Consider the following 26,427-nt stretch of genomic DNA (forward strand, 5'->3'; position numbering starts at 1 on the left):
ACATGGAGTTCTAATAAAAATCTGAAAAAGCTTTGAAAAATGTTTAAAATGTTACTGATGAATATTCAAATGTGGTCTAAGTAAAATTATTATTTAAACAATTTAAGACACAAAAACATGACCTGCTTCTGTCACTTTAAACCAAAGTGGGTTTTATTGTTTTGTTGTTTTTTTTTACTTAAATCTAAAACAATGTTTTGATGTTTTCAAAACAGATTCTTCAAACTTTAACCCATTAACCTGCTGCAGTGTGCAGATTATTTTTCACATGTCCTGTTTCAGCATTTCAGACTTACCATGCCGCCCTGTGCAGGTGCCCCTAACAAGCCCTCCAGTGACAGCAGGGCATCTAGTTGTTGCAGCTATTTCTGGATGGTGGCTTGGCTGACTCCGACTGTAAACTTTCTAAAGTGTCTCTGCTCTGGTCTGTACACAGATGATTCAGCCCTAATCAAAATAAGTCCAAGACAGCATTCATTAGGGGAGCATAAATGTTGTTTTTTTCCTTTGAAAGACATCAGTTTGGTGGAAACTTTAAGCAAGGTTTCCATGTTGAGTCACTGACCATCTTCTCCTCTGCATTCTTCTCTTCCCTTCCCTGTCTCTCTCTCTCCGTCTCATGAATTCATGGATCTTGTCAGTCCTTCCCTGATGTGCTAAATATATCTCCCGCCTTTGGGAATCACTGCCACATTAGTTTCCTGATAGATACTGACGCTCCTATTGTGTGAGGGAAGTCTAATGAAAAGATGATATTGACTGCAGGCTGCCTGCCAGCCCTTCCCCCTCCTTCATCCTCACGCTGCTCACACACACAGCCAAGCAGACTAGATGCTTCTCTTTGACTTCGCTTTAACCTTACATTATCATTATTGTTAGCTTTGATAACAGCTTTGCTTGTGAGAGTGCCCTAAGCATATAGAAGAAGAATCGCTCATTAGGTAATTCGTCTTTAGGTACCAATGTAATTTGAGCATTTTTGTGGTTAAATCAAAGACTAACTGCACTGGACTAAACACTGATATCCAGATCAATTATAACACCTTAAGGCCTCCGTCTGCTGAGCTAATTGTAATTGGTTACACCTATCTAAATGACCTTCTCTTAATGATTACATGTCCATAGACTGATTAATATTGGTGGAGACTGAATGTTAATAACTGATGAATAGATTAATAACTTGTCCATTTCCTTGCAAATCTAATTTGGCATTTCTTTTAAGAAAAGGCTTCTAGTAAAACAGAGTGTTTTGGGGGCAAAAAAGGATATGAGCCCCTGTGCAGAAATACTGCAGCTTACTGACTCATAAAAACCAAGATAATGTTGGCAGGGGATTGTTATACAGGCTTGATAAGGAAAATACACTGTTTTCTGCAGGATCAGTGATTCATTTCCACTTCCTGTAAAAAAGAAAAGAAAAAGAAAAGCTGAGCAGACGAGGAGGGAAAATATGCGATGATGTTCAAATCACAATGACAAAGTTTCCATACTCCTTGAACTTTTCCACCTTTTGTCCGTTTGGTACCAGACTTCAAAGTATTTTCTTCTGCAATGGACCAACACAAAATAACACATAACTACAAAATGGAAAGAAAATGTTATGTAGTTTCAAGGTGAACATATAAAAATGCGCAAAGTGTTTCCAGCAGTTGTGTTCAGGCTCCTATTTTATGATATCTCTAAAAAAATAAAATAAAATAAGCACAACCAGCTGCCTTCAGAAGTCAAGTAATTAGTAAATGCAGTCCGTCTGTGTCTTAACCGGACATTTGGAGCAAAGAAGGATTGTCTTCTGTTGGTCTTTCATATAAAAACCTAACTAAAACGGGTAAACTATATGGTAGCAATGTGAGAAAATGTGGAAAAGTTTGAAACGTTTGTGGAGCAGAGAAATAAATATAAATGCATTTATATATTAGACAAAAATATTCTGGACCTTTAAAAGATGTGCAGCATTGTCTCTGACATTAATGGCTCAGGATGTTTGTAGCTTCCGTTTTGTTTACAGCACAGAAACCCAGCCTGTGGAACTGGACAGAGGATATTTTTCTTACAGGCTGGATTTTTGTGGTTAAAGTGACAAAATAAAATGCTATTGCACTGTTTTTTTTTGTTTTGTTTTTTTTGCAGCTTTATTTGTAAAATCTTGAGAGAGTGCAGAATAATAATTTTAATGCAGCGACCCAGAGCAGTGGTCTTATTGTTTCAAGGCAACACCAAGCAGCTGCTCAACTCTGGAGTTTATTTATCTACAGCCTGAAAGGGTAAGTGTCTCCATGCAAAACACCGCAGCATATATATATATATATATATATATATATATATATATATATATATATATATATATATATATATATATATATATATATATATATATATATATATATATATATATATATATTGTTTGTTTGTTTGTTTGTTTGCCCATTTGTTTTTGTGAAATCTAATTTGTAATTATTATTTTTTGGTAGATATCCATCCATTGTTTTTATTTTTTTGCTTTGTTGTCTAGTTTATTTTAGTAAGTTATTGACACACACATTGATGCCCCTAACTTCTACAGAAACACATCAATTCGTGTTAGTTTATTGTGCATTAAGAGACGGGGGACACTGACACGCATTCGTTTCAAACAGCCTGCAGTTCATCTGATTTGTGGTAGGGGGCAGCATTGTGTTAATATTGCTGCTTCAAGAATCGTTCTACTAAAATGAAAGCCGACGATTCAAAAAAGAAAGAAGTAGGAATATTTATTAGTTAGTAGTAACATCTTTATTTTGGGCAGAATATGTACATACAACCTCAAACTGCTTTATTTAATTGATGCTTTTCGAAGCAGTCAATGATTGTGAATTTACTTTTAGGAGTTAATTCAGCACTAAAGTTTGATTAAAGAAATACAATCAAGCTAGTGAGTTTAGAGAAATTTTTAAAAAGAAGGGAAAAAAAGGATAGATAGAAAGAAAAGAAAACATATGGAAATCTTGACATTGAGCACATTGATAAAAGAATGGACTGAAATAGTGACGCTTAAAAAGAAAATATACAAATCACATGAAAGGTTCAAATGAAAGGAAACAGTACAACAAATGTAACAAATCACTAATATGCTGCAAGTTGTTTGAGATTCTAAGTATTTCAGAACCTTCCGCTTTTGAACAACTAGGAATTTCCAAACTCTTGAACTTGTTGTCAAAATGAAAAGGAGAATGTACTTTTATCTGGGAGGTTAGAGGCTTCTGCTGATAAAAGAAAAAATCTGTCAAAAGCAGCTGGAGAAGAAATGGCATTTAGTTTAAATGCTCTATCACAATCAGATAAATTCACAATCTTCTAGAGATTACAGTTATCTCGCACTTTTTCCTTCCACGTAACTTTTCATTAATATGCATGGATACAACAATCCTCACCAGCAGTTCCCAATTCAGGCTGATCTTGAAAGGTGTTGACGGCATCACCTTTTGTCTATCCGCTTTCATTTCCGACTGGGCTTCTGTCAGCTGAGTGTTGTTTTTTAATTAGCTGCCAGTGTGAACGTGAAACGCCCTATTGCGGTCCTCTGAAAACACCAGCGTGTCGTACTTTTTATTTTATTTTATTTTATTAATTTTTGGGGGGGTGGGGTGACGTCACAGCTCGGGAGATGCCGTCATCACACAGCTGGTAGGGAGGAGGGAGGACTGCAGCACAGGAAGTGCTGCGGGACACCACGAGCGACGGGCATCACGACATGATTCTCCCCGACGGAGCCGCCTGCTAAACCAGCGCAAACATCCCACCGCGGCGGCCGGACTCAGCGGGGGCATGGGGGGCTCTCAGAGCGTCCAGATCCCCGGTGGAGGATCCGAAGGTTACCACGTCCTTCGGGTAAGAGCAGCTGTAATAATAACACTGACGCTCCTCTGGGAAACAGGACCCGCGCGCTCACACTGCGGTGCGCTTGGCGTGTATTTGACAGGGAGCACGAGGAGGAGTCGATACGTCCGCCATAGAAAGCAGTTCCTCGTCGCTTTAGAGGAGAATGCAGACTAAAACAGCTGCTCGTGTTTTAACGTGGAGCAGGTTAACGCGGCTGACGTGGAGGGTCCGCTCTGATTTGGCTGCAGCGCGTCAGGAGAAAAACACATCTGTGAATCTAAATGAGATGAAATGTTGTACGTGTTTGTTCTCATCATCGGTTCGCAGCTCTCAGGACATTAGTCTCCTCGATGCCAGAATAACCGGTGTGGCCACTGCATGACTAATGGAGCAAGGTGTGTCCTGTCCCCACCTTCTGTCTGAATAGCAGTGATTCTTGGGACGGTTTTACCAGAAGCACGTCCAACTCTGGACTGAGGACAACATATCATTTGGAGATCGATTCTACCCGGACCTACTCTCTGCAGAATTGGGTCAACTTTACTAAAACAACTGAGCTCAAAAACAGAAAACCATGAGGTCAGATAAAAAGTAACATGTGAACATGTCAATCATTTACAAAGGGTCCCTTTTAGCTTACCTAATGCTGTCAGTCTCTCTTCATTCATTTTTTTCTTTATGAAAATTATAAACAAAAACAGCAGGGCTTTGTATGTAATGCTAAGATGGTACACAATAATGTACTCTATTATGCTTTCAGACAAATTTAAATGGAAATGGTGAAGAAGAAACTGAAATAATATCAGCAATAATGGCAACTATCCAATCAGATTTGGCAGAATCACAACTATATCAATGTAAAGTTCAGCATTATTCTCACATGGTTTGAGTGATAATTTTGTTTTCCTTATACAATATGTGCCATAATATCACCCAGCGCAGACCTACACTATACAACAGGACTTTTCAGGTATTATGAAACAATTTCTATTAAATCCAGCTTAATTTGGCGACAAAATTGGCTACTAAAAAGCAAAGCGTCTTTTCTTTTTCAGTTTTTACGTTGACATATTTAAGCAAATATAAAGGTAAGCCATTAGTTAATATAAAATAGAGAAATGTGTATTTGACAGACCAAAATTATTATTTTACACTTTTTGGCATTTTTCTTGCAAAATATAACCTTTAAAAATTCAGGCATGCTGCTGTGTGGAAAACGGGTCACCAAATGAAAGTCTGTGCATTTTCCTTATATATTTTGTTAAAAGTTTACGTATTTAAAATTCATTGTAAAAGTTGTTTTGTAAAAAAGGAATTTTAAAAAATCTCAATTTCTGAGAAATAAATTTGGATCCCCAGATATATGTTCTTACTTACAGTGGCTAAGTCGTCTAGTGTGACGCATCCAGTCACACTGGAAGCGTCATATCGGTTGCACGTAACAGAAAAACATTGTTACTAAATATTCGGAAGGATATTTGCCTCATTTAAAAAATCTCAAAGCATTTGAGGGATTTAAAGAGACATGAGAAGAATTAGGTGGCCTCTGCTTTCCAAGAAAAACCTGCTGGTCAGACTGAAGGTTGCCAGAGAGAACATAGACAAAGACTAGAGCTTTCATAAACCTATTTAATAGCCGGGCGTTTTTGTTTTTTTCTTTGTTTGTTTTTAACTTGTAAGGCAGGTGTCTCCGTCTAAAAACCAGCAGTCACTGGCATATGACAAAGATGCCCTTTGTTTACATGAATTATTTTAAACATAAAATAAAGATCTGCTGTTGTTAACTGATGAGGAAAATTGAGGAGTGACCCCCAAAAAGCCTTCTAACTCCTAGGGTGGGGTTTGTTGACATAGTGCAGATTATCCACAGTGTAATCCTTTGATTGTAGACAACCAGCAACGATATTTTATTCTCAAACATCTCAGTTCTTTCAAATAAAGAGGGGAAAATATTCACGGTGGGGTTAGGGATTCAAGCTCTCTCCTTGCCTCTGTACTTGTCACCGTCATTCATCACCGCCTATTTGTTCTTCAGACGAGTTAAACCTGAAACTGTTTCACCGTAAAACAAAGTCATGTTTGTGTTTGTATGTTTTCCTTCTGAGGTCATTAAATGAGAGCTTCTCAGACTCAGAGAGGACAAAACTGCATTTTCTTCTTTAACGAAGCAAATGCAGTCTTTACTGTATGCAACAAGAGTATAGTATAATAATGTATTTCCACCTCAGCCTGAATCCAGAATACGTGTATGACAGTAAATTTCATAGCAGTCTGAGTAGATCCTTGCAATTTTAATGTTGTTTACAGTAAAATCAAGATGATGATAGTGCCTTTTTTTTTTAAATGACCCATTCCAAACTCTGACCTTGGCCTCTTTAAAATTACGTCACAGAAACTTTACAACAAATCCCCGCAGGCATCGCTGACCCGAACCAACGAGGTGAAGCGGAGTGAGCCGAGATTGCTGGAGATACAGGAGGCTGATGTGAAGAATTTAATTTATGCCAAAGATGGTTCTAAATATGGACTGATTTTTTTGTTTTTGTTTGTTTTTTTCTATAATTGGCTGCCTATATTCATTTAGCTGCATAATAAATATGCATTCATTCATGCATGCAATGTTAAATATTATTTTTACATTTTTTCTCCAGTCTCTGTTGATTCAAATTTTGGATCTTCCCTTTGCTGCTTCGATCCAAAACGTACATATCAAGTAGGATTTCATGTTCGGTCTGTTTGAAGGACTAGCTGTACGTCTTCATTTTTAATTGTTCTGCTTCGGTGCATTTTGTCCTGAACTGAAATCCCCTGTGACCTTTTCAGGTGCAGGAACATTCCCCGGGTCACCGCGCACGACTGGAGCCGTTCTTCGATTTTATCATCTCAGTTTGTGACACTAGACTGGTGGGTGTTTATGTGAAGCATCCAGGGCTCACACCACCATCTTCCTGTTTGAACATTGATGTTAAAGTATGTCTGTAACAGAACAGGGACAACGACACCCTGAAAGAGCTGCTGAGAGTGAACGTGGAGAGGCCTGTCAAGATGCTGCTGTACAACAGCAGGACGCAAACTGTCCGGGAGACGACCATCACGCCCAGCAACACGTGGGGCGGCCAAGGCCTTCTGGGGCTCAGCATTCGCTTCTGCAGCTTTGAAAGAGCCAATCAAAACGTTTGGCACGTCTTGGTGAGTGTGCGGGTCTCGTTGAAGCTCTGTTTGTCATCAGATCCACTGAGTTAATGTTTGCCTGTCTTGTTTCTTTATTGAGGAGGTGGAGCCAAACTCTCCTGCAGGCCTGGCTGATTTGAGGCCTTATGTTGACTACATAATCGGAGCGGACACGGCTATGCGTGAGGTAAACCCTCTGTGCTGATTGGGGGTCTTTTGTGTGGTGACTTGCAAAACGATTCACTTTTCGACTGTGAACGTCAGAATATATATATATTTTTTTGGCAATTTCATGTCAGACAGACAGAGTGATGAAGAATTTTGAATTGAAATTATACTTCGGTCTCTACTTTTTAAAAAAAATTGAAATCAAAATCTGAAAAGTGGGGCCTGTATTTATATTCAGTGGTACGGAGTCACTACTTTGTAGATTCAATTTAATCTCAGCTCCATCTCATTTGGGCTCTGTCTCTACCAGCGCTTCATTGTTCTTTCCTACAAAGAAGAATGTCAGATTGGATGAAGAGTATCTGAGAGCAACCGTTTTCAAGCGACAAGTTGTCTTGACTTTGACTAGGCCATTTGAATGCATGGATATGCTTTGATCTGAAGACTTTCATTGTAGTTCTTGGCTTAATGTTTAGGGTTGACATCCTTCTGAAAGTGAAGCTCTAACAGGTTCTCTGTCGGGATCACTCCTGTATCTTCCCAACAGCTTTGTTTTTTGTTTTTTATCAACTTTAACATATCTGCTGAACCAAAGCATCCAAACAACACAACACAACACTGACACCGCTTTGTTCACTGTGTGGACTGACACTTTTACTAGGCACTTAAGATCAAATTTGCTGCATATCTCTACCTGGTCTGTACTTTTGTTCCCTGAACAGAGCGAAGATCTGTTCTCTCTCGTCGAAGCGCACGAAGGGAAGGAGCTGAAGCTCTACGTTTACAACACAGACGCAGACAACTGCCGCGAGGTGATCATCACCCCGAACTCCGACTGGGGCGGAGATGGCAGGTATGATGCGTGGAGAAAATGATCCTTGTTGCCTTTTGACAATGGAAAGTTCAAGTAATACTTTTTTGAAAACACATTGGAGAGATTACCTGGCTGATCAATTTACTGAGACATAAAAAGAAAGGCACAAAATCTAATTGCCTCTGGTGCAAATCTGCCTCCTCTACTTGAATTTTTATGGGCCAGGTGCTGAAATGAAACTTAACCTAATTCCAAAAAGCAGGTGCAGGATGCATATGGTGCCTCCTCTGAAAGTGATTGTGCATAAACTTGATTTTCTCTCCCATCTTTAGCCAAGAATAGAAAAAGACACCCTTCTGGTTAGTCATTTATCTTCAATCAGGATTGTCAGCTAGGCTTGACTAAAGGAAATATTAAAGTATGCCATTGCATCAAGCAAGACATACGTTAAATGCCCTCTTTTCCTCGGGCAGCAGGAACAGTGGATGCCTCCAGTGATTGTTCTGCATAGGAGGAAGATCTAGCCTTCAAATAACCAGAGAGTTTTATATATTAGGCTCTTGCCTCATATATAATATAATTTTTGAAACTCGTCATGCAGAGTAAAGATTACATGAAAATAAACAAAAATGAATTACTTGATTATACACAAAAGACTAAGATGGTAGCAGTAATAGTAGTCACACAAGTCAGGTGAATGTGTGCTGTTCATAGATTCCCAGACTTTTCAACCCAGACAGGTCCTGGGTTAAAATTTCTGCTGGAGTTTCTTTGTTTGGCACTTTGTGACTGAACTTAACTTGAAGCTTTTGATGTGTTTAAATCATTGAATGTTTTAGTTTTGCTTTCGCTACAGGCTTGGTTTGTTTCAGCATCTTATTTCTGGAAAAACAAAAACCTTTCCTGAGCTGTTCTGCTATTTTTGCCTGCATGTCTGATTCTGCAGTCTCGGATGCAAGATCGGGTTTGGTTACCTGCACAGGATACCTACGCTTAAGGAGGAAAAGAACTCCCGTTCCTCTTCACAGAATCATAAGGCATCTCGTATACCCAAAGACGGCTACACAGAGGTAAGGTGACATGAAAAATGATTTATTGCTTCATCTCCTTCAAGGTCTTGTTGACATTTAGAGATAAAGAAATTCTGGTTACCAGGTCCAACTCTCTGCTGTCATTCCAACCGTTCCAGTTGTCGTTTCGTCTTCTGCTCCAACTGGATTAGAGCAACCTCTCAGCAGCTTATCAGTCAGCTCTGAGCCAACGGCTGTCCTCGTTAACACGCCGACAGGTAAAAAAAACCTGCCTGATTCTTTACTGGAAAATCCTGGATTTACCAGACATATTAAATTGGCCTTTTCCCCCCTATTGTTGACATGTTTCTACTACCATCCTGCTGTTTCAGGAATTCCCGTCATCCCATCGCCCAACCATGCAATTCCCCAGCAAACATTCCCTCTGCCGGTAAATGGTGCTGTAACACAACCAGGTTTGTGAGTTTGGTTTTACATCAGAACTAACCAAATGTTGCACAAAAGAATAAACGGTCAAAGAAAATGAATTAAGGTTTTCGTTTGTCACATTATATATTTATCTCGAAGACTAGAGCTATTGATGGCATTGCACTACATGTCAAAAGTTCTGCAACAAATTTAGAAACGAGATCATTGTTGAGTACGGATAAGGATGGAAAAAGATGTCAAAAAGCCCGGAATGTTCCCAGTGTTGTTGTTGGAAGTATGGTACACTAATTGAATTTAACGAAACGGAGGCTAAAGTGCAGAAAGTGGAAGCTCGTGGTGTTGGCTCGGTGATGATATGGAGCTGTTTCATTCTGCATTAACTATTTCTAAGACTCCAATAGTCATTAAGTGGTACTTTGTTTTGAATTTGGAGCTTTTGAGCTGCTTAAATTGTTCACTTATTGAAACTGCTGCTAGTTTTGATACTTTGCCAATTAACTTAAATTGTGTGTTAGCTGGAAAAAATGGGATTGCTGCTGTATTTATAAACCACCAGACTTCACTCTGTATCTAAAGTAGCTTTGGTTTCCTGTCGCTCAGGCTCGATTCCCCTTCCTGGAGCTATTCCAGCCTTTCCTAATTTACCAAACCTAAACGCAACTTTTCCAGAAGTGGGTCATGTTCTGCCGCCTGGAGTTGGGATACAGCATGACGGTATGCTTCGCTTCACCTCTCTGTGCTTGGATTCTAAATGATTGTGAATGCTGTTTGAAGTTCTGTATTTCACAAAAGTACAGTGAAAATAGCTGCTTGTATCACACACGTCCTCTTTAAACGTTTTCATTTGCTGAAAGTAGTTGTCATATTTTTATGGAGTCAAAATTCTTTTTAAGCCATCTTGTGTTTGTAAGTTTTCGATTCATTGACGGAGAAAAGCCATCCACGACATCATGCGCATATTTGGAAAAATTGCCCCCTAAATCAAATGATAAACTGATCATCAAAGTCAGGATTTTCTGATGGATGGCAGAATTTATGACTGAAGTCGTTCAGGTCTTGAAGCACCACTTCCCCACATTATCGCATGCTTGAGTCAGTATGAGTTTTTTTATTTTCTCTGATTAGACATAACGTGCACACACTTGTTTTCTCAACAGTCCACAGAATATTTTCTGAAGTCTTGGGGAACAAGAGGATGTTTTTTTGGGGGGAAATGTGGGACAGGTGTTTTTTTTTCTTTTTGGTCAGTAGAGGTTTCTATTCCATAGATGCTGTGTTTGCTCAGTTTGTGTGCGATTGATTCATGAGTACTGAGATGAGTGAGGCCTGCAGAGCGCTGGATGCTGCATTGCTAGGTGACTTTCTGAATAAATTGCAGGTGCACTCTTCCAGTAATTTTGCCTCCTTAGAAGGTTCATTGCCATAAAGATTTTTTTCCATTTATGGGAAATGACCGTCACTGTCTCTTCCTGGAATCCCAAAGCTTTTGAATGGGCTTTGTAACCCTACTGATACTGATTTCTAGTCTTTGAGCCTCATTTGTCTCTTTCCTTTTGCAGTTGTTTGGCCTACTTCATGTTGTCAGACAGGTTCTATTTGAGTCTTTTATTGCAGGATGACTATCGTTTTAATGAAGGGATGGATTTGTTTAATAAATACAATCATGATTTGAAAGATGCCTTTTGTTTACTCAAAGAGAAAATAAATCTCAACGCAGCTTTTATTTCTGTTGCTCTCTGCAGGTCTTCCTTCTCTCAACCTTCCAGCTGCAGTTTCCAGTGTTACTCCCGAATTCATTTGTCCACCTGTTGCTGTTAATTCACACACCGCCATCTATCCCTCTTCCTCCATCCGTATGAACAGTTCACTGACCAAAGCCCCCAACCATTCATCAGTGACCAACTCTGGAGCAATTAATTTCACTGTAACTGTGGACTCATCTTAGCACGAGGGAACTCGTGAAGACGACACCTCGCCCTCAAGTCCTTCCACAGTATAAGCAGTCAGTCGCTGACAAATTGGTCGTTTAAACCATGTTTGCGTTTGAGCTCCTGGAGGACGCTGAAGATACACGTGAGGAATTTCAGCTGAATTTAGACATAACTCAAGGCTGTTGCTATTCATTTTCACTTGTCCTCGGAAGCCGATCATAAAATGTGGAAAACTCGAATCCGGTTGTCAGCATCATTTCATTTTAGTGGTTAGATTACTGAAAAGTATCAGGAGAAAGATTAAAAAAGCTTAAGACGTTGAGCTGCTGAGGATTTTTTTTTTCAGGTTTGTTTGCGCTGTTGTAAAATCATCTTTGATTGCAAAAAAAAACAACAAAAAAACCCAGTAAAGTTTGATATAATCTTGACTCCAGTTATTCTCCTCTTCTGGTTTCTCCTGATTTTTTTTCTAAGGAAAAACATGTAGTTCCACACATCACCAGAAGATGGTGTTATAGGCTTGAATACACGTGGCATTTAAGTCTTTGAGAAATTTTTAAAACAAAACTTTTGAGTGCTCTGTTAATTTCAAGAAATCAAGATAATGAAAACCCAACATTTAGTTTCTCAGACAAACTGTGCTCAGGAAATCTACCATAAACCATCAAACTACCAACAACACTGATCTGACGCTTCACACTGAATATCTACAAGGATGAAAGTGTAGGATGAAAGTGTAGGATGAAAGTGGTATGAAAGCACACAAATGAAAAGTTATGTGGAAGGAAAAAAACAAACCTTCCAGCATCACTTGTGGACAAATTTTGTAATTTGTTGGCCTATATTTTAAGTATATTTGTGACATTTGTATTAATCAGTATAATGGTCCTGCATAATATAAGATACCAAAGTGAGGTTTTTGAGTTGTAATGTATAATTACCTAAATTAACACTAAAGAAACAACTAAAGTATCTGATTTTCATTTTAGTTCTGGATCCAACCAGTAATCTGTTTAATCCATTGTCAGAACCTGAGCCCCTCCTGTACAATTTAGTTTTAATTATATTCTCCACTGAACAGCACCAGTAAATATTGATAGGAATTGGATATCAGGTCATCAATGACATTCATTGAGGGGAAGAAAAGCCCAACTATTTCTTGGAATTTATTATTCACTCCAAGCAGAACTGTACAACTTGTACCCAAAGTGGAACATACAGCCCTTGAAAAGGTAAGAGCAGCAAAGCAGCAAAATGAAAACACTCCAGGAAACTCATTTTATGTCAGGAAAACTTTTAACTCCTTTAACACATCACTGCTGCAGTTCAAAATTTGAAAATTCACCTATACAGCATATACAGTTTCCAATTTATATGTTAATATTCCTGCATAGGGTTTTATACATAATTTTTCTACATTTGGTTACTTTGTGCATTTAATGTATGTAAGTATGCTGCTCCAGCCTACATGACACTAGATGCCACTTATATGCTACACATTACATTCCCATGGCTAAGTTACTCAAATTAAAGCCTAACATTTGTGGGGGGGAAAAAAACAAAAAACAGAACAATTATCCAAATCAATAGTGAAATTTCTTTAATTCTACATAACAATGACTGACTTCTCCTCACAGTAAGTTAACTTCTAGCAGCTGAATCATTTGCATCCTGGCAGGACAGTCTTATTAAATCAAATGGCACACAGCCGAACCTCCATTCAGCCACTGAATGCTCCATTCATCTGCAACGTCTCTACAGGGTGTCCAGTCACATTTTCTTCAAAATACATAGTTTCAGTGCTTTTATTGGACGCCCATCCCAACACACGTTCTGTAAAACACGACTTCTCCATCCTTCCACTGATAAAAGTCCCGATAAAAGAGAAGAATCCAGGCGCAGGTCAGAGGAGACCATCAAACATCCCCACTCTCCGGTCCTGCTCTTTCTGCTGCTCCCATCACGTGTCCAGGCCTCTCGATGAGCCTCATAGTTGCAACTTCAGTTCTTGCTTCGCCTCTCTTATAAAGTTCAAAACTGTCAGTATGAGATGAGACTGGATGAGGCTGAGCCAGCGCTAGCAGCGCTCATCTGTAGATTTCCAGAGGAGCTCGATCTTCGCATTTGAGGGAGCAGGTAGGGGTCGCTTCCCAGCTGGAGAACGTCGACTCGATCCTCCTTCCTGTAGGCCAGGCAGCGTCTTATGAAGGCCTGAAGAGGAAAATCGGTTCATTAACTGAAGTCCAGTCTGGGTTCTTAAAGTTTAGACTGCAAAGTCTAATAAACAGTTACGGGTTCTGATGCATTGACCAAGTCTTGATGAGAATTTACTCTATTTTCTCACTGACAGCAGTGAACAATTTACAATCCATTTAATTTAAGGTTTAAATGGAGAAAACAAGCTTTAGACAATTGACACCGATATGACTGAATAGAAACTTTAATGAGTTTAAAGAACTTTGCCGTCTTCCTCTATAAAACTTTATCCTAATATCCCTAGTAAATTTTAAAAATGCATCGCCTCTGAACCAAGCACCTTTTCTGGAGTAAATTTTTACCCATGTAACTTACTTTTACCCTAATAAATACAGTAATAAACCAGGTGATAACAGCCTCAGAAAACAAGCCAAGCTCCTGGAAATGTGATAAAAGACCACGCATTAAATGTTCCGTTTTTCTCAAACGGAAAAAAGTAGGAATAAAAATGGTTTTGATGAAAAGTCTAATAAATTAGAGGAATTTTTATAAAAAATTATGCTGTTCTTTCCTGATGTATAAATGTACTTTAATTAGGTTTTCTTTTGTTTGTTTTTTGTGTACTGCTGTATTAAAAGTTATATCAAATTAAAGGCTTACTATACCCCTTTACCAAGGGCGGATGATACCTTAACGTGCTGAATAATATAGAATTACCGTAAATCCAAATGTGACGACTTAGAATATGACGTCTAAAAACAAGAAAAGGTCAAATGTTAAACCAAACATAAGATAAAGTCAAGTTATTTTTATGTAATCAGATCTTTCTAGTTTAGAACCTCTACACTTTATCAAGGCTGCTTGGAGATGGGAAAATATTCATTTTTGAAACTTTCCAATACAGGTAATGTGTAAGAAATAAGACACACCTTCTTAAAACAATCCAAAACAAGCAAGTCTCCTACCTTAGCTTCATTACTGACAACTGGCTTTACAGGAAACTGGACCTCAGTAGCTTTGAGAATAGTGTTCTCCTGCAGAATGTCCTGCTGCGACTGGTTGTGGCCAAACGGCTGGAAAACAGGAAAAACTTGGTTCAGGCTCAAGTTACCAAAAGACAAATATTATCAGACTATCTGTCTCACCTTTCTTCCATACAAACACTGGAAAAAGATGACACCGACTGACCACACATCCACCTTATTGGAGATCTTTGGCGGTTCTTTACCAACCACAAAACATTCAGGAGGAAGGTACCTTTGAACCAGATCAATACAGTTTAAGGTCTTTGGAAGAATATTTAGACACATTGAATACAACCTGGGAGCACTGCAGCATTGTATTGGTAAATTTAGTTTTGTAAATCCTTCAAACAGCTCTCTATGAAAATGATGCCTTCATGCACACCGTGTGTTTTCCTTACCAGTAGGTTCCTGCTCCCTGCGACGTCAGGTCCATCCCATCAACGCCATAGTTGTCGTCATCCATTATTTTGGAAAGACCGAAGTCGGTGATTTTTATTTCCCCGCAGGCTGTGCCGTCCACCAGCAAGATGTTACCTGCACGTCAGTGTTGACAGTAAGGTCAACACTGAATCTGTGATCAAACATTAAGAGGCGGTAAGTGTTCAGACGGTTCGTTTACCTGGTTTAAGGTCATAATGGATGATGGGAGGTTTGATTTCGTTTAGATATTTTAGTGCGTTCACAATCTGCATGACGATAGACCGCGCCTCTTTCTCAGACATTAGCTTATGCTGCTTCAAGTAGAAATCCAAGTCGTTGCCCTCACAGTACTCCATGACTGTACAAAACCTGTTCAATGAATCAATGATTATAGCCGACATTGAACAAGAGACCACGGAAAGAACAAGAATCCAGGCAGTTACTGACGTGTCTGTATCCAGTGAGAAGTAGTCATAAAGTTTTACGATCCTGGGATGGTCGAGCTCCTTGTGTATTCTGTACTCTCGACATGCATGCCTGGCAGAGATGAGGCGGTTTTTACACCGTTAAACCAAGAAAACAAGGTCCAGACACAGTAGATTATGAACCATTAGTTTCCTGTTAGACCCACATACTTGTGATAGTTCTCCTTTTTCTCTTCTCTCCAGTTCTTATTAAGTTGATGAATCTTCACAGCAGCATATCGTTGTTCAATCAAGTCAAAAGCCTGAAGAGCACATGCAGTAAATGTTAAACAATCCAGCTCCGGGTGACCTTTAAGTCTTTAATCCGAGACAGTTTCAAGCCTACCTTGTAAACTTCACTAAAGCCTCCCCGACCCAAGAGATGTAGGAGCAGATACCGTTCATTTAGCGTGGGATGATCTTTAAATCTTAAGGTGGAGAACGGGAGAAAAACATCATTTATTATTTCAGCTCATTCTCCACATAGCTTTTTGTCAAGCAATAACAGACTTTAAAACTGCTTAGTGGATGTTGATAGTATCTGTGTGTGCGCATTAAGTTCCAATGTCAATGCAGCATCTGTCAAAGGATTATATATAGACTCACTGGGAGCTGTCTTCATTATTTATTCTCTTCAGCTCCCTAATGTGAAGGTTGCGGACTCTCTCCAGGCGCTCCAGCTCAGCCTGGATCTCAGCTTCTTCCTATAAATGATTCAAGCACGTAAACATACAAATGCAAAGAGGCAACTTTAGAGAACCGACAGCGAGGAGAGGAGATCACCTGCCAAAGTTAAACTGCTGGATTGGCTTTAAACAAGATGGGAAATCAAAGCATTTAACTAATTTCTAATATCTGAGTTTTAGGTTCACACCCATTAATACATTGTGTCATTATTTAGTGACAATGACACAATCACTATCACTAGATAATGCTTCAGTCATGTTTAAAAAAATGACTGAAGCCAATTGTTGCAAAAACCAACCAACCAAACAAAAAAAGAATATTGTATTCAGTATGCAGTGATTATGGGAAATATGTGATCTCAAACAAACCTTCTTCAGATGTCCAAGTCGCAGTTTGAAGATCTCTTCCTGTTCATGGTACTCTGCTAGAGTCAGCCTAATTAGGATGAGGCAAAGAGGGGCGATTACTCACAGTTCAGCTCTCAGTTCATAGGAAAAGAATAAATGCTTAAAGTATAAAACCAAAAATAAGTGAACTAACTGCAGCTCTATTAATCAGACCAAAGCAAGAAAGCAAGAATAGAAAGGAAGGAGATGAAGCAGGGAAAGGAAATGGAACAAAAAGAAGGAATTGAGGATAAAAAGTGGGAAAATTGGAAATGGAAAAATACATTCTTTCCAATTGTAGATTGGAAAGAATGTATTAAAATTAAGAATTACAAAATAAATGTAGGAAAGAAGCAGAAAAATTAGAAAGAAAGCACAAACATGAATAAGGAGGTCAATAACAAAGGAATGAAAGCAGCAAGGATAAAATTAAGAAAAAAGAAAAACAAAAAGATGAGGAAGGAGAAAAGGAAAGTAAGTAGTATAACAAGAAAATTGTAATAAAACTGCAAGGATGAGAAAAAAGTGAAAAGAAAAAAAACAAAGAAGGAAAAAGTGCAAGAAGTAACACAGGTAGAAAGGAAAACAGAAAATTAAACAATAATAAACTCTGGCAATGTACTTTGTTTTTTAAAACTTAACCAGAAACACCAACATTAAACTCCAGCCTCTTCCAGACTCCACAGGAAACTCTGACCTTTAAACCCACATTTCTACAACAATATAGATATAAAATCTTCTCCCAAGCCACAATTTTTATAGATGACACAGGCAGAGTCTTACAGTTGAGGTAGGCTGGGTTTTAGAAAGGGATCGCTCTCTGCTCCATTCACTGCCTTGGTTTTGCGTTGCTTTGGCTCTGAGTTTGTGGTTGGTGCTTGGGAATTGCTGGAGGACGGAGGCTTCCTCTTGGCAAGAAGCTTTCTCTGCCTCTCGATGTCTTCTCTCTGTTGATTTATCCACTCCTGCTGCCTGTTAATGCAAATATGGGATTTGCATTTTTTGAAACCAACAAGTCAAAATAATCTCCAGCATCAAAAGATGTTTGTTTTAGTCGAGCGATTCAGGAGAAACTAGAAGAAAACAAAGGTTTTTTACTTGACGAGGTTCTGGAAGGCGTAGCCGTCTGTCCACTGCTCTGTGAAGGAGGCGCCGTGTCTCACGGTGGTGAAATGGCCCAGACGTAACCTGTCCTGCATGCTCTTCTCCCGACAGGCCTGCTTCTCTTGTGTGCTCTGAACAATCATATCAAACAATGATTTGCATGATATTTCACAAATTATCTCAACTGTAAAAAGAAAGAAACCTAACATACCTTTTCTATAAGCAGCTTTTTGCTCATGGTGATGCATTTATTCAAGCGTTCCTTATACTTTTCAAGTAATTTTTGCTGCTCGTCTATCTGCCTCCTGAGATCACAGTTTACCTAAGAAGCAGGATCAGGAAATACGTCAGCTAAATAACATTGAAAAAAAAAAATAGGAAGGCTTTATTTAATTTGATAGGCACTAATGTGATCAGAAACTTGTCCTGTTTGTCTCTTACCCTTAACAAGTCATCTATTCTACCCTCCTTCTTTTCGAGGTCTAGATTCTTTGTACTTTCAAGGGCAGCCAACTTCAAAACCGTAAGGTCAGTCTAGAGTAAAAAAAACAAACAAAACAGAAATGTTAGTTGAGGATTCTCAAACTAATCCCCGCTACTAAAAATAATATGTTGATGCAAGAGTCCAGCCACCGTCCTCACCTGAACAAATTTGACCGATAGTTGCTTTGGATTTGGCATCTGGTCCACAAAAGACATATTAGTAGGAGATGAACTATTTTGTCTAACCTGAAACAGAACAAGATTATTTTTAAGACCGACTGGCATTAAATGGAGCAACCAAAGAAGATCTGGATCTGAGGATGTGGGATGACTTACAGCAACGCCCTGAGCCGACTGGGAATGTGAGTTCTGGGGTGAGCGGAGCACTGTGGGGAGGCCTCTCACAGGACTGGACCCGTTCCCTCCCTGAAACTAAGAGAAGATAAAGAGGACTGTTCAAGTTTCACATCTAGAAACTGCAGGGGTCGCTTCTCATTAATAGAAGATTAAAACAAGCCATGAACGGTAATGAAATGCATAAGGAATATAAAACTGCAACCTTACATCAAAGTAATCACTTATTTTGGGTCCCCGCACAACTGATTTTCCTTCAAAGAGAAAAGAAGGAAGTTTTTAGGTTAAAAAGAAATGTTTTGGACTTATTTAAAAGAAGACTCAAAATAAAAAGAATTAAACCTTGGCTGCTCTCTGACTGGATCTCAGGCTTCCTTTTTCTACCTCTGGTTGTTTCCGACTGTTTCTTCTCTGGAGTCTGAAATATGACATTTGAAAGAAAGAGATTACAACACAACTTCCAACCCGTTATCAATCTGGACAGAGGCTTTAGTGAACATGCAGCTGATCAAAAACTCTTTAGACTGCTGAGTGTAATCTGTGTTCTGTATGTAATCTTATTAGTTCGATATTTCCATAAAGCATGATCACTTCTGTTGAACAAGTCCATAACTGCCAAAGTGAAATCTTCAAACCGCAACAGTTGTTATAAAATGTATTTTATATATGTTTAATATACCCATCAAATATGCAGTCAAACTGCCTCTTTTTGCTTCAGACCCCAATTAAATGAGGAAAAACAGGACAGTTTTAGCACAAACCAAAGATTTACTGGGATGTATTTTATTTTCTAAAGACCACACGCATAATCCCCAAATAAAAACAGCCTGGAGGTGTTTGTTTAACTTGAAAGAGCAAAACAACTTTATTGCAAAACACATTGCAGTATTTTAAAATGTGGTCTCAATCACTTCATCGTAAACCTGTTATACAAATGTGACTGACTGCTTCAAAATGCTGGATGAACAAAAAACTAAGTTCACATCTATGCAGTCTAAAATAGAAGTGATTTAATCACAAAAACAGAAGCTATGGGGCACCTTGAATATTTGTTTTAAAAAAGAAATAGATTAGGTTGTTCTTCATGTATCCAAAACACAACCAGTTGACATTTGGGAGAAACACAAACCCTTCATCAAAACGCCAACTAAAACCACTGCATGGCAATATACACGTACAAGCTCAACACTAACACAGTTGCCAGTGATTAGAAGAGCAGCTTTTTAAAGACATGCAGCATTAAAAACACTTTGTACAGATTTTTTTTCACTATGAAAATTAAGAAATTGTTAATTGTTTATTTTAATGACACAGCTGGGGAATTTTCTGAGGTGCCTTGATGTCTCCGAGTCCGTCATCCTCCTGAGTTTTCTAACTTTCCCTCCTCCAACTTCAAACTTGCTAACCAAACTGCATCTGCGCAAAACAGCTGCTTTGTTGAGTTGACATCTTTCCTCCAGAATGGCTGAACAAAAAAGTTCAGCTTGTTTCGCAATTGTTTTTTTTCCTTTTGCAAAGAGGTTGTTTTCCACTGAAATTTATAGGACAAAGACTCTATTCAACTGCTCATATATTTCTAAGATATACATGGCCCATACGATTTGACATTTATTGTGACAATTACTGCAGTTCAATTTAGTGTGTGCCTCAAAATGCAAAATCTGATCATTAAGTTGGGGATTGTAGTTTAGTCAATCTGACTGTAATGAGTGTGAAAAGGTTCTAAAAACCATACTGGAAATGTTTCTGCCTTACCTCGGACTCCTTGTCACTTAAGGATCCCAAACTTCCAAAACTATGATTTGAACATTCATTGTTGGTCAGTCCCTGCAGAAAACCAAAAACATTTAGCTTGGGATCAATTTGAGAGACCCCAAAAAGTATTCAAACCAAACCCTTCACCATTTTAACCAACTTAACACACTGACTCACTTTGGTTCCTCCACTTGTGCTGCACGTGCTTCCCCCTGTGCTGCCACTGACCCCGCCCATAAAACGAGCCTCCAGCAGTTCCTGTCTGCGGGGGTCCAGGCTGTGCAGCTCCTCCATGGTGCCTAGATGGATAAACACCTGTTATTTAGGGGTCTACTTAATTGAAGTTTTTTATTGCTCCATAAAGAGCAGATGGCACAGCATCAAGTAGCAAGAACACTAACATAAAGAACTCATTTATATCCATCCTCAAGGGGTACTGAAAAAATACATTTCAGTGGAAAAACTGTGTATTTTTTTTAAATACAGTTTACGCTTGCCCACACTTAAAACAATCCTATATTGTTAAGAATACTGCAGGTATCAAATCTATTTCATAACAGAGCGGAGGCTGTAGTCTTTTCTGTGCTACAAAGCGCTGCCATCCTGAGAGTTCAACAGGAATCTTTCGATTGCTAGGCGATGCTGAATGCTGCGCTCCGGTGGGAATGATACAGGAGCTCCTTGGGATTCTGTGTTGCTGCAGACTCAGAGGTGCCGGCACACTAAACCTGTGTTTTAATGAGACAACCATTTTGAAAAGCTACCGGGGCCTTAGCAAAGCATCCAGCATTTCAAGAGGTTCAAATATTCAAGACCCGTTTAAAAGGAGGGAAAAATAAAGATGTGTGAAAAGAAAAGAAATTCAGCAACCAGTCAGGAACCAGCTGGTCAGAAATACAAATCTTAATTTTGATTAATGAACATATCAAGTGGAAACTGTTTTAGCTGGACAAAGACTTAAAGCTGTGAGGTTTATAAAATTAACTGTGAGAAAACACAAAGGCTGAACAACGCTCTTAGAGAGAAAACTGTATTTTCTACTAAGGCATGCTGGGTTTGTTCATGCCGCTATGACTGGAGTCAATACATAACAGAAAGAGTTTTTCCTCTCATATTCAGTTAAAAGATGCCGGATCAGAAAACATCAACATAAGAATCTACTTATAGACCGATACTCACTAGTCAGGCTAACCCTTTTAAGCTAATCATGGTTAGACTAACACAACATTCAAAAAACAGGTTACATTATCAACTCACTAATCATTTAGACTTTTTTTTAAATGAAACAAATATCTTGTTTAACTGCCGTACCATCCAACATGGCTGTTCTGCCTCTACTCTTAATATGAGCGATTAATCAATCATGACCAAAATTGACAAATATTGGTCAGTACCGATATTTCTGCCGGTGTATCACGCATACAGAATAGAAAAAATAGTAATCAAAATATGTTTGATGTAAAATGCCAATTAATCTGATTACTATATGATACATTTTCCAAGCTGATATTGCAATATGTGCACACAAAACATCACTTCTACAACAGATTTATATCATCTGGGACATGACTCATAAAATTTCCCACAATACCTGAAATAAAAACTGGATTCTCTGCATGTTAATGCATTAAAGAAACTTTTTTCAGGAAATAACATACAACTACCATGAAAACTGCTTGTAATGATAATAGTACAAGATGTAACATAAAAAAAAACATGCCACCACTTTTAAATAGAGCACAAAAATATATGAAATACACTTCCTACTGTTAAATTTATTATCTTCCGTTAAGTTCACCCACAGAACCGCTTATTAAATATAGATTCAATGTCCAAAATTATTTTGTTCATTAATTTAGAAATAAATTCAAAACAGTTTGTTATGTACAGAAAACTTAACGTTTTAGGAAGTCAGGACTTAAATTGCTACATTGTTAAATCATGAATTCTCTTTTAAAGCTTAATAAGAATTATTACTCTGTAAATATTGAAGTATTCCTTGAAGTTCAACTTAAAGGAATTAGTTGATTGAATTAAAGTAATTTGAAGCCAAATAAAGACCGATAGTATTCAGAACTTACACAACAAAAATGTAGCCAAAATATACAAAATAAAAACAGAAAGAAAGAGAATTGGGTCTTCGTGTTACAACTATAATTTAAATGTGCTATTCCTGAAAGTGAAATTAAGGAAGTTTTGAGAACAGGACATATTTTGAATCACTTTTTCTTCTTCAAATGTATCCATCATTCATCAATGTAGGGAGTTTCCTCCGTAAACCTCAAATCTCTTCGCTGGAAATTTTCCTGATGAATGCAATAGAAATCCCACCTCCTGTGCAATAAGAAAAATGTTAGAAACAATTTGGCAGCCATTCAATTTCCTCCCCCCCCTTCCCAAGAACCCAACAAACTATTCTTGTTGCGTTTCTCCACAATAGGTCTTTGACTTCCAATCAAATCTGCAGCAGCACATTTTATTGTCGAAATCATCGGTCTAACCACAGGAATATCGTCTGCATTTGCTTCATTCTCAAGGAGCCACAAATCGAAAGCAAAACAAAACGCTGTTGTCAATTACTTAGGTTATTTTGTAACGAGAGCATACACCTGAATAAAATAAGTGTGTCAGTAAATCAGATATCTAATTTCCAGCTTGTTTCTTTCACCTTTAACCTCCACCAGCTTGACTGGGCAAATATAAATCACGCTGGTAATAAATGACTGGTATGTTCACTGTTGCTAATGATGATCTCCAAAATAAGAACTGCAAAATCCACAGGAAGCAGCTGTTGTAGGCATTCAGGCAACCCTCAAGGGAAGTGCTACTTCTAAAACTCTTCCCTTTGCTGCTTTTCATTGCAATCTTTGTATCTGATTTGGATCCATATCAACAGGAGGTTTCAATAATTTCAGCAGTCCAGGTTGTGCGGACTACATCACAAATGTCTCACTTAAAAAAGGTTGAATATTTTGCCGTTTCAGATTGTTTGATGTGGATTTTCCAATGCACGGTGTGTGTTCTCTATTTGTCAAAAATAAACAAGAAAAGAATGAGGATTGTTTTGGCAGTATTTGGACATGTGAGATCTGTGTCATGTGAGATCTGCTAAACGGAGATCAGCCAAGACCAAGAGGTCAGCATATGATCCAATGCGCTATATTTAAAATACATCTGGAGTGCTTTATTTTGCAAAACGACCTTTTCTTCTGACTAATAAAAGACTTTAATAACTCATTACAAAAGCAACTGAAAAATGTCTTAACAAAACAGCTGCTCTTTCAATTCCCCTAATTAGGGGATCTGCGCAACATATATTGAGTTATTAAATCTTTTCCCCCTTTAAACTGTCAAAATTGGTCAAGCTTTCCACTCCACTCCTTAATGCTAAAAGTCTGCTTTAATTAGGTAGAAGAAAATGTGCCCGAATGACCCAAGTTATTGTTATTTTCTAGGGCATTGGGTGAAGTAGCACTGCCCCTCCCAGACATGCTGCTCACTGATTGCTTGTCCACTGGCTGAAAGAAGGAGAACAAGCTGCACTCATCTATTTAGAAGCCAACAACAGGATGGCTATCTGAGCTGATAGCCTGACCAATTAACCATGTAGTAATTCAGCTCATTGTACTTGTTTAGGCTGTAAATAGCAGTGCAGCAAAAAGGGAGAACACTCAACACAATTAACACATGATAGTTACTATTAAATTGCCTGAGAGTTACTTTTAGATATTAAATTTTTTTTACATTTTCAATCAAAATACTAAACACTGTTGTAAAAACATAACTGTGTCTGCAGCAGGAGAAATAGATGATGTTCTGCGTTTCAGTATTTAATTTTTGTGTAAATATTCTTTTACTTTTTGAGCATCGCATACTGGCTCACGTCTACTTATGATTTTGACACTTTAGATTAACAAATGTGGTTTCTTGGAAAAAATGCAACAACATCAGACTTAGATAGTACTCACAACAAGCTTAAGGAGCCCAACAATACCACCCAATGTCAGACAGAATATGCATACCAATTTCACATACACATTTGTGCTTTTTATCAAGGATTTCCTTCTATCTCAAACACAAGGCCTCAGTGTATGACTGTTATCTATTTTCAAGCCCCTGCAGGAGCCTGCGGTTGAACCCTTACAGCCCTTGTTGTGGATGTCATTTTAACTCCATGCTGTTCAGCAGACTGACCACCTGTTTATGGAGGACTCATTCAGAGTCAGAAATAAATCCCAGCCATGATATGAGTGCAGAGTTTACACCTGAGCTAATTCACTGACAACTTCAGAGCAGGGGACACACATTTTCAACAATGACAAGTGGCACTGTGATGTGGGCAGCCATCATTGTTGTCAATCACTGTATGTTACAGTCATAACACAAGGAGCAGAGGGGAAGCCGTAACAGTTCACTCCTCCATCACCGCAATATCTGGTGAAAAATGCTGACCCTAAAATAAGCACAAGAGCCACATAATAGAGAGTTACAACAGCTTTCATCCCCCTTGGCTGTTTTGCAAACTCAAATAAAGAGATGAGGTCAAACAGGGATACCATGCGTCCAGTGTGCTAGCATCCATAGAAAGATGACATCTTCAAATAGCCTAATTTATCTGAATTACTAGCCGATTCAATGCACTCCTGTCCCGTTAAGCACATCCAATCATTAGATATGACATAATCCAGATTTCTGTATGTAAAGACTACAATCAGGACACAAAGGATTGCACATCTTTATCTTGCTTGTTAGGACTCCATCGATTTAACATTAACACTTCCAGAAACTGCTTGGCTGTTCTACTTGCATCAACTGACTCGTTTTCAAGAGTTAGCCATCCCAGCGACGTGATGTTTTTGTAACACATGCGTCGATAACGACGTCTAAACGCGTCCTTCACAAAGATTTTTCTGCACCAGTGCAGGTTATTAGCCTAAAAGGTTACAACACTGGCCTGGGCACCAAGCTGCGGTCCTGTCTTCGGTGCTACAAGCTAGCCCAAACAGCCTCAATGGACTTTGAAGCTGACGCTTCACTGTAAACGTTAGCTAGTGCCGAGCAGCTTTCGCGAACAGAATTTGTTCGGTAGTTTTAGAAGAACTGCTTCAATCCGCTGTCAAAGGACCAAATAGGGAATACGTAGAGACTTTAAATGCGTTTAACGATACCTTCCGAGGCCTTCACCCCTGCCGTGGTATGCTGCTGAAAACACAGTCCGTGTTGGGGACGTGGAGAGCTGGGACCAAAGATGGCGTCCCCTCCAAACTTCCACTACTTTGGATTCTCATCAAGCTACTTTTATATCTGTAGGTGCCGCAGCGCAGGTCGCTCACGCAGACTGGGAAGCCAGCCGTGCAGTGGACCGCATGCTGCTTTTCACACAGGTACAGCGACCACCGGGGACCGAAAACGGGAAATTTGCCGTTCTTTTAGAGCACAAACCTCTACACCTAAGCAGAGCGTCCGGGCTCCAGGGCCACCTCTCTCCGTCTTCGAGTGGTTGTCTGTGAAACGTCACGCAGCGTGTGCAAAAATTCTTCTCGTGGAGGGGATGCGTTCTGTCTGAGCGTGCGTGGCGATGTCCACAATCATGGCTGATAATCACATGTAGAAAATAAATAAAGTTTGGACACTGATAAAGACACACCAGAAGAAAAGATTATTATTATTATTATGATTATTATTATTATTATTAATTATTATTATTATTATCATAAACTAATTAATAAAAATTTAAAATGACGGTCAATATTAAAATGCTATTGATGTAGAATTATTCTAAATATGTAAGTACAACATATTGAACAGAATGATGGAAAAGCAAAACTTGTCGTTGAGGGTGTAATTTAAAAGACAGATTTTAAAAATGTAAAAGATAAATATAGTAATTTTGTGAAATACAGTTACTAAGGCAAAGAAACAAGAATTACTTTTGACACACCCTTTTTGCGTTTTTCACATATTGCCACACAACCACTATTTTCAATGTAGATTTATTTTAATCGCATGTATTTGTGCATATTTCAAAATGAATCATGAGTTTACTTTTTCTAACAAATGAAAATCTAAACGTGTTTCATAAATTTGTGCTTAGCCATGTTTACTGTTAGGCACTCTAAACAACACCCCACTGCAACCAATGAACAACAGG

At 38.6% G+C, this 26,427-nt stretch overlaps 2 protein-coding genes across 4 annotated transcripts; one reads left to right on the plus strand and one right to left on the minus strand.

Annotated features, from left to right (window-relative positions):
- The first annotated feature begins 3,664 nt into the window (after positions 1-3,664).
- Positions 3,665-11,830, plus strand: LOC129361507 (Golgi reassembly-stacking protein 2-like). 3 transcript variants are annotated; one of them, XM_055032390.1, is made up of 10 exons: positions 3,665-3,867; positions 6,682-6,762; positions 6,844-7,047; positions 7,130-7,216; positions 7,920-8,050; positions 8,958-9,081; positions 9,167-9,299; positions 9,414-9,497; positions 10,072-10,185; positions 11,214-11,830. In XM_055032390.1, exons 1-10 carry the CDS (start codon positions 3,805-3,807, stop codon positions 11,414-11,416), a joined length of 1,224 nt encoding a protein of 407 aa, XP_054888365.1. In that variant the 5' UTR covers positions 3,665-3,804; the 3' UTR covers positions 11,417-11,830. The 3 variants fall into 3 exon arrangements, with proteins under 3 accessions (XP_054888365.1, XP_054888366.1, XP_054888367.1); XM_055032392.1 differs by lacking the exon at positions 3,665-3,867 and adding an exon at positions 3,934-4,437; XM_055032391.1 differs by lacking the exon at positions 10,072-10,185.
- A 725-nt stretch (positions 11,831-12,555) lies between these two features.
- tlk1a (tousled-like kinase 1a) lies at positions 12,556-25,766 on the minus strand. The gene is given in 23 exon segments (XM_055032128.1): positions 12,556-13,613; positions 14,564-14,671; positions 14,744-14,855; positions 15,022-15,157; positions 15,243-15,412; positions 15,491-15,580; positions 15,679-15,770; positions 15,854-15,935; positions 16,114-16,211; positions 16,563-16,629; positions 17,364-17,552; positions 17,679-17,815; positions 17,896-18,006; positions 18,126-18,218; positions 18,327-18,413; positions 18,504-18,599; positions 18,732-18,775; positions 18,864-18,939; positions 20,277-20,348; positions 20,454-20,575; positions 25,445-25,481; positions 25,483-25,521; positions 25,523-25,766. Coding segments are annotated over 23 exon segments (2,271 nt in total). The 5' UTR covers positions 25,565-25,766; the 3' UTR covers positions 12,556-13,442.
- Between the last annotated feature and the right edge of the window lie 661 nt (positions 25,767-26,427).

Source organism: Poeciliopsis prolifica, unplaced genomic scaffold (assembly GCF_027474105.1).
Source record: "Poeciliopsis prolifica strain line A6 unplaced genomic scaffold, Auburn_PproV2 SCAFFOLD007, whole genome shotgun sequence".
Taxonomy (NCBI): domain Eukaryota; kingdom Metazoa; phylum Chordata; class Actinopteri; order Cyprinodontiformes; family Poeciliidae; genus Poeciliopsis; species Poeciliopsis prolifica.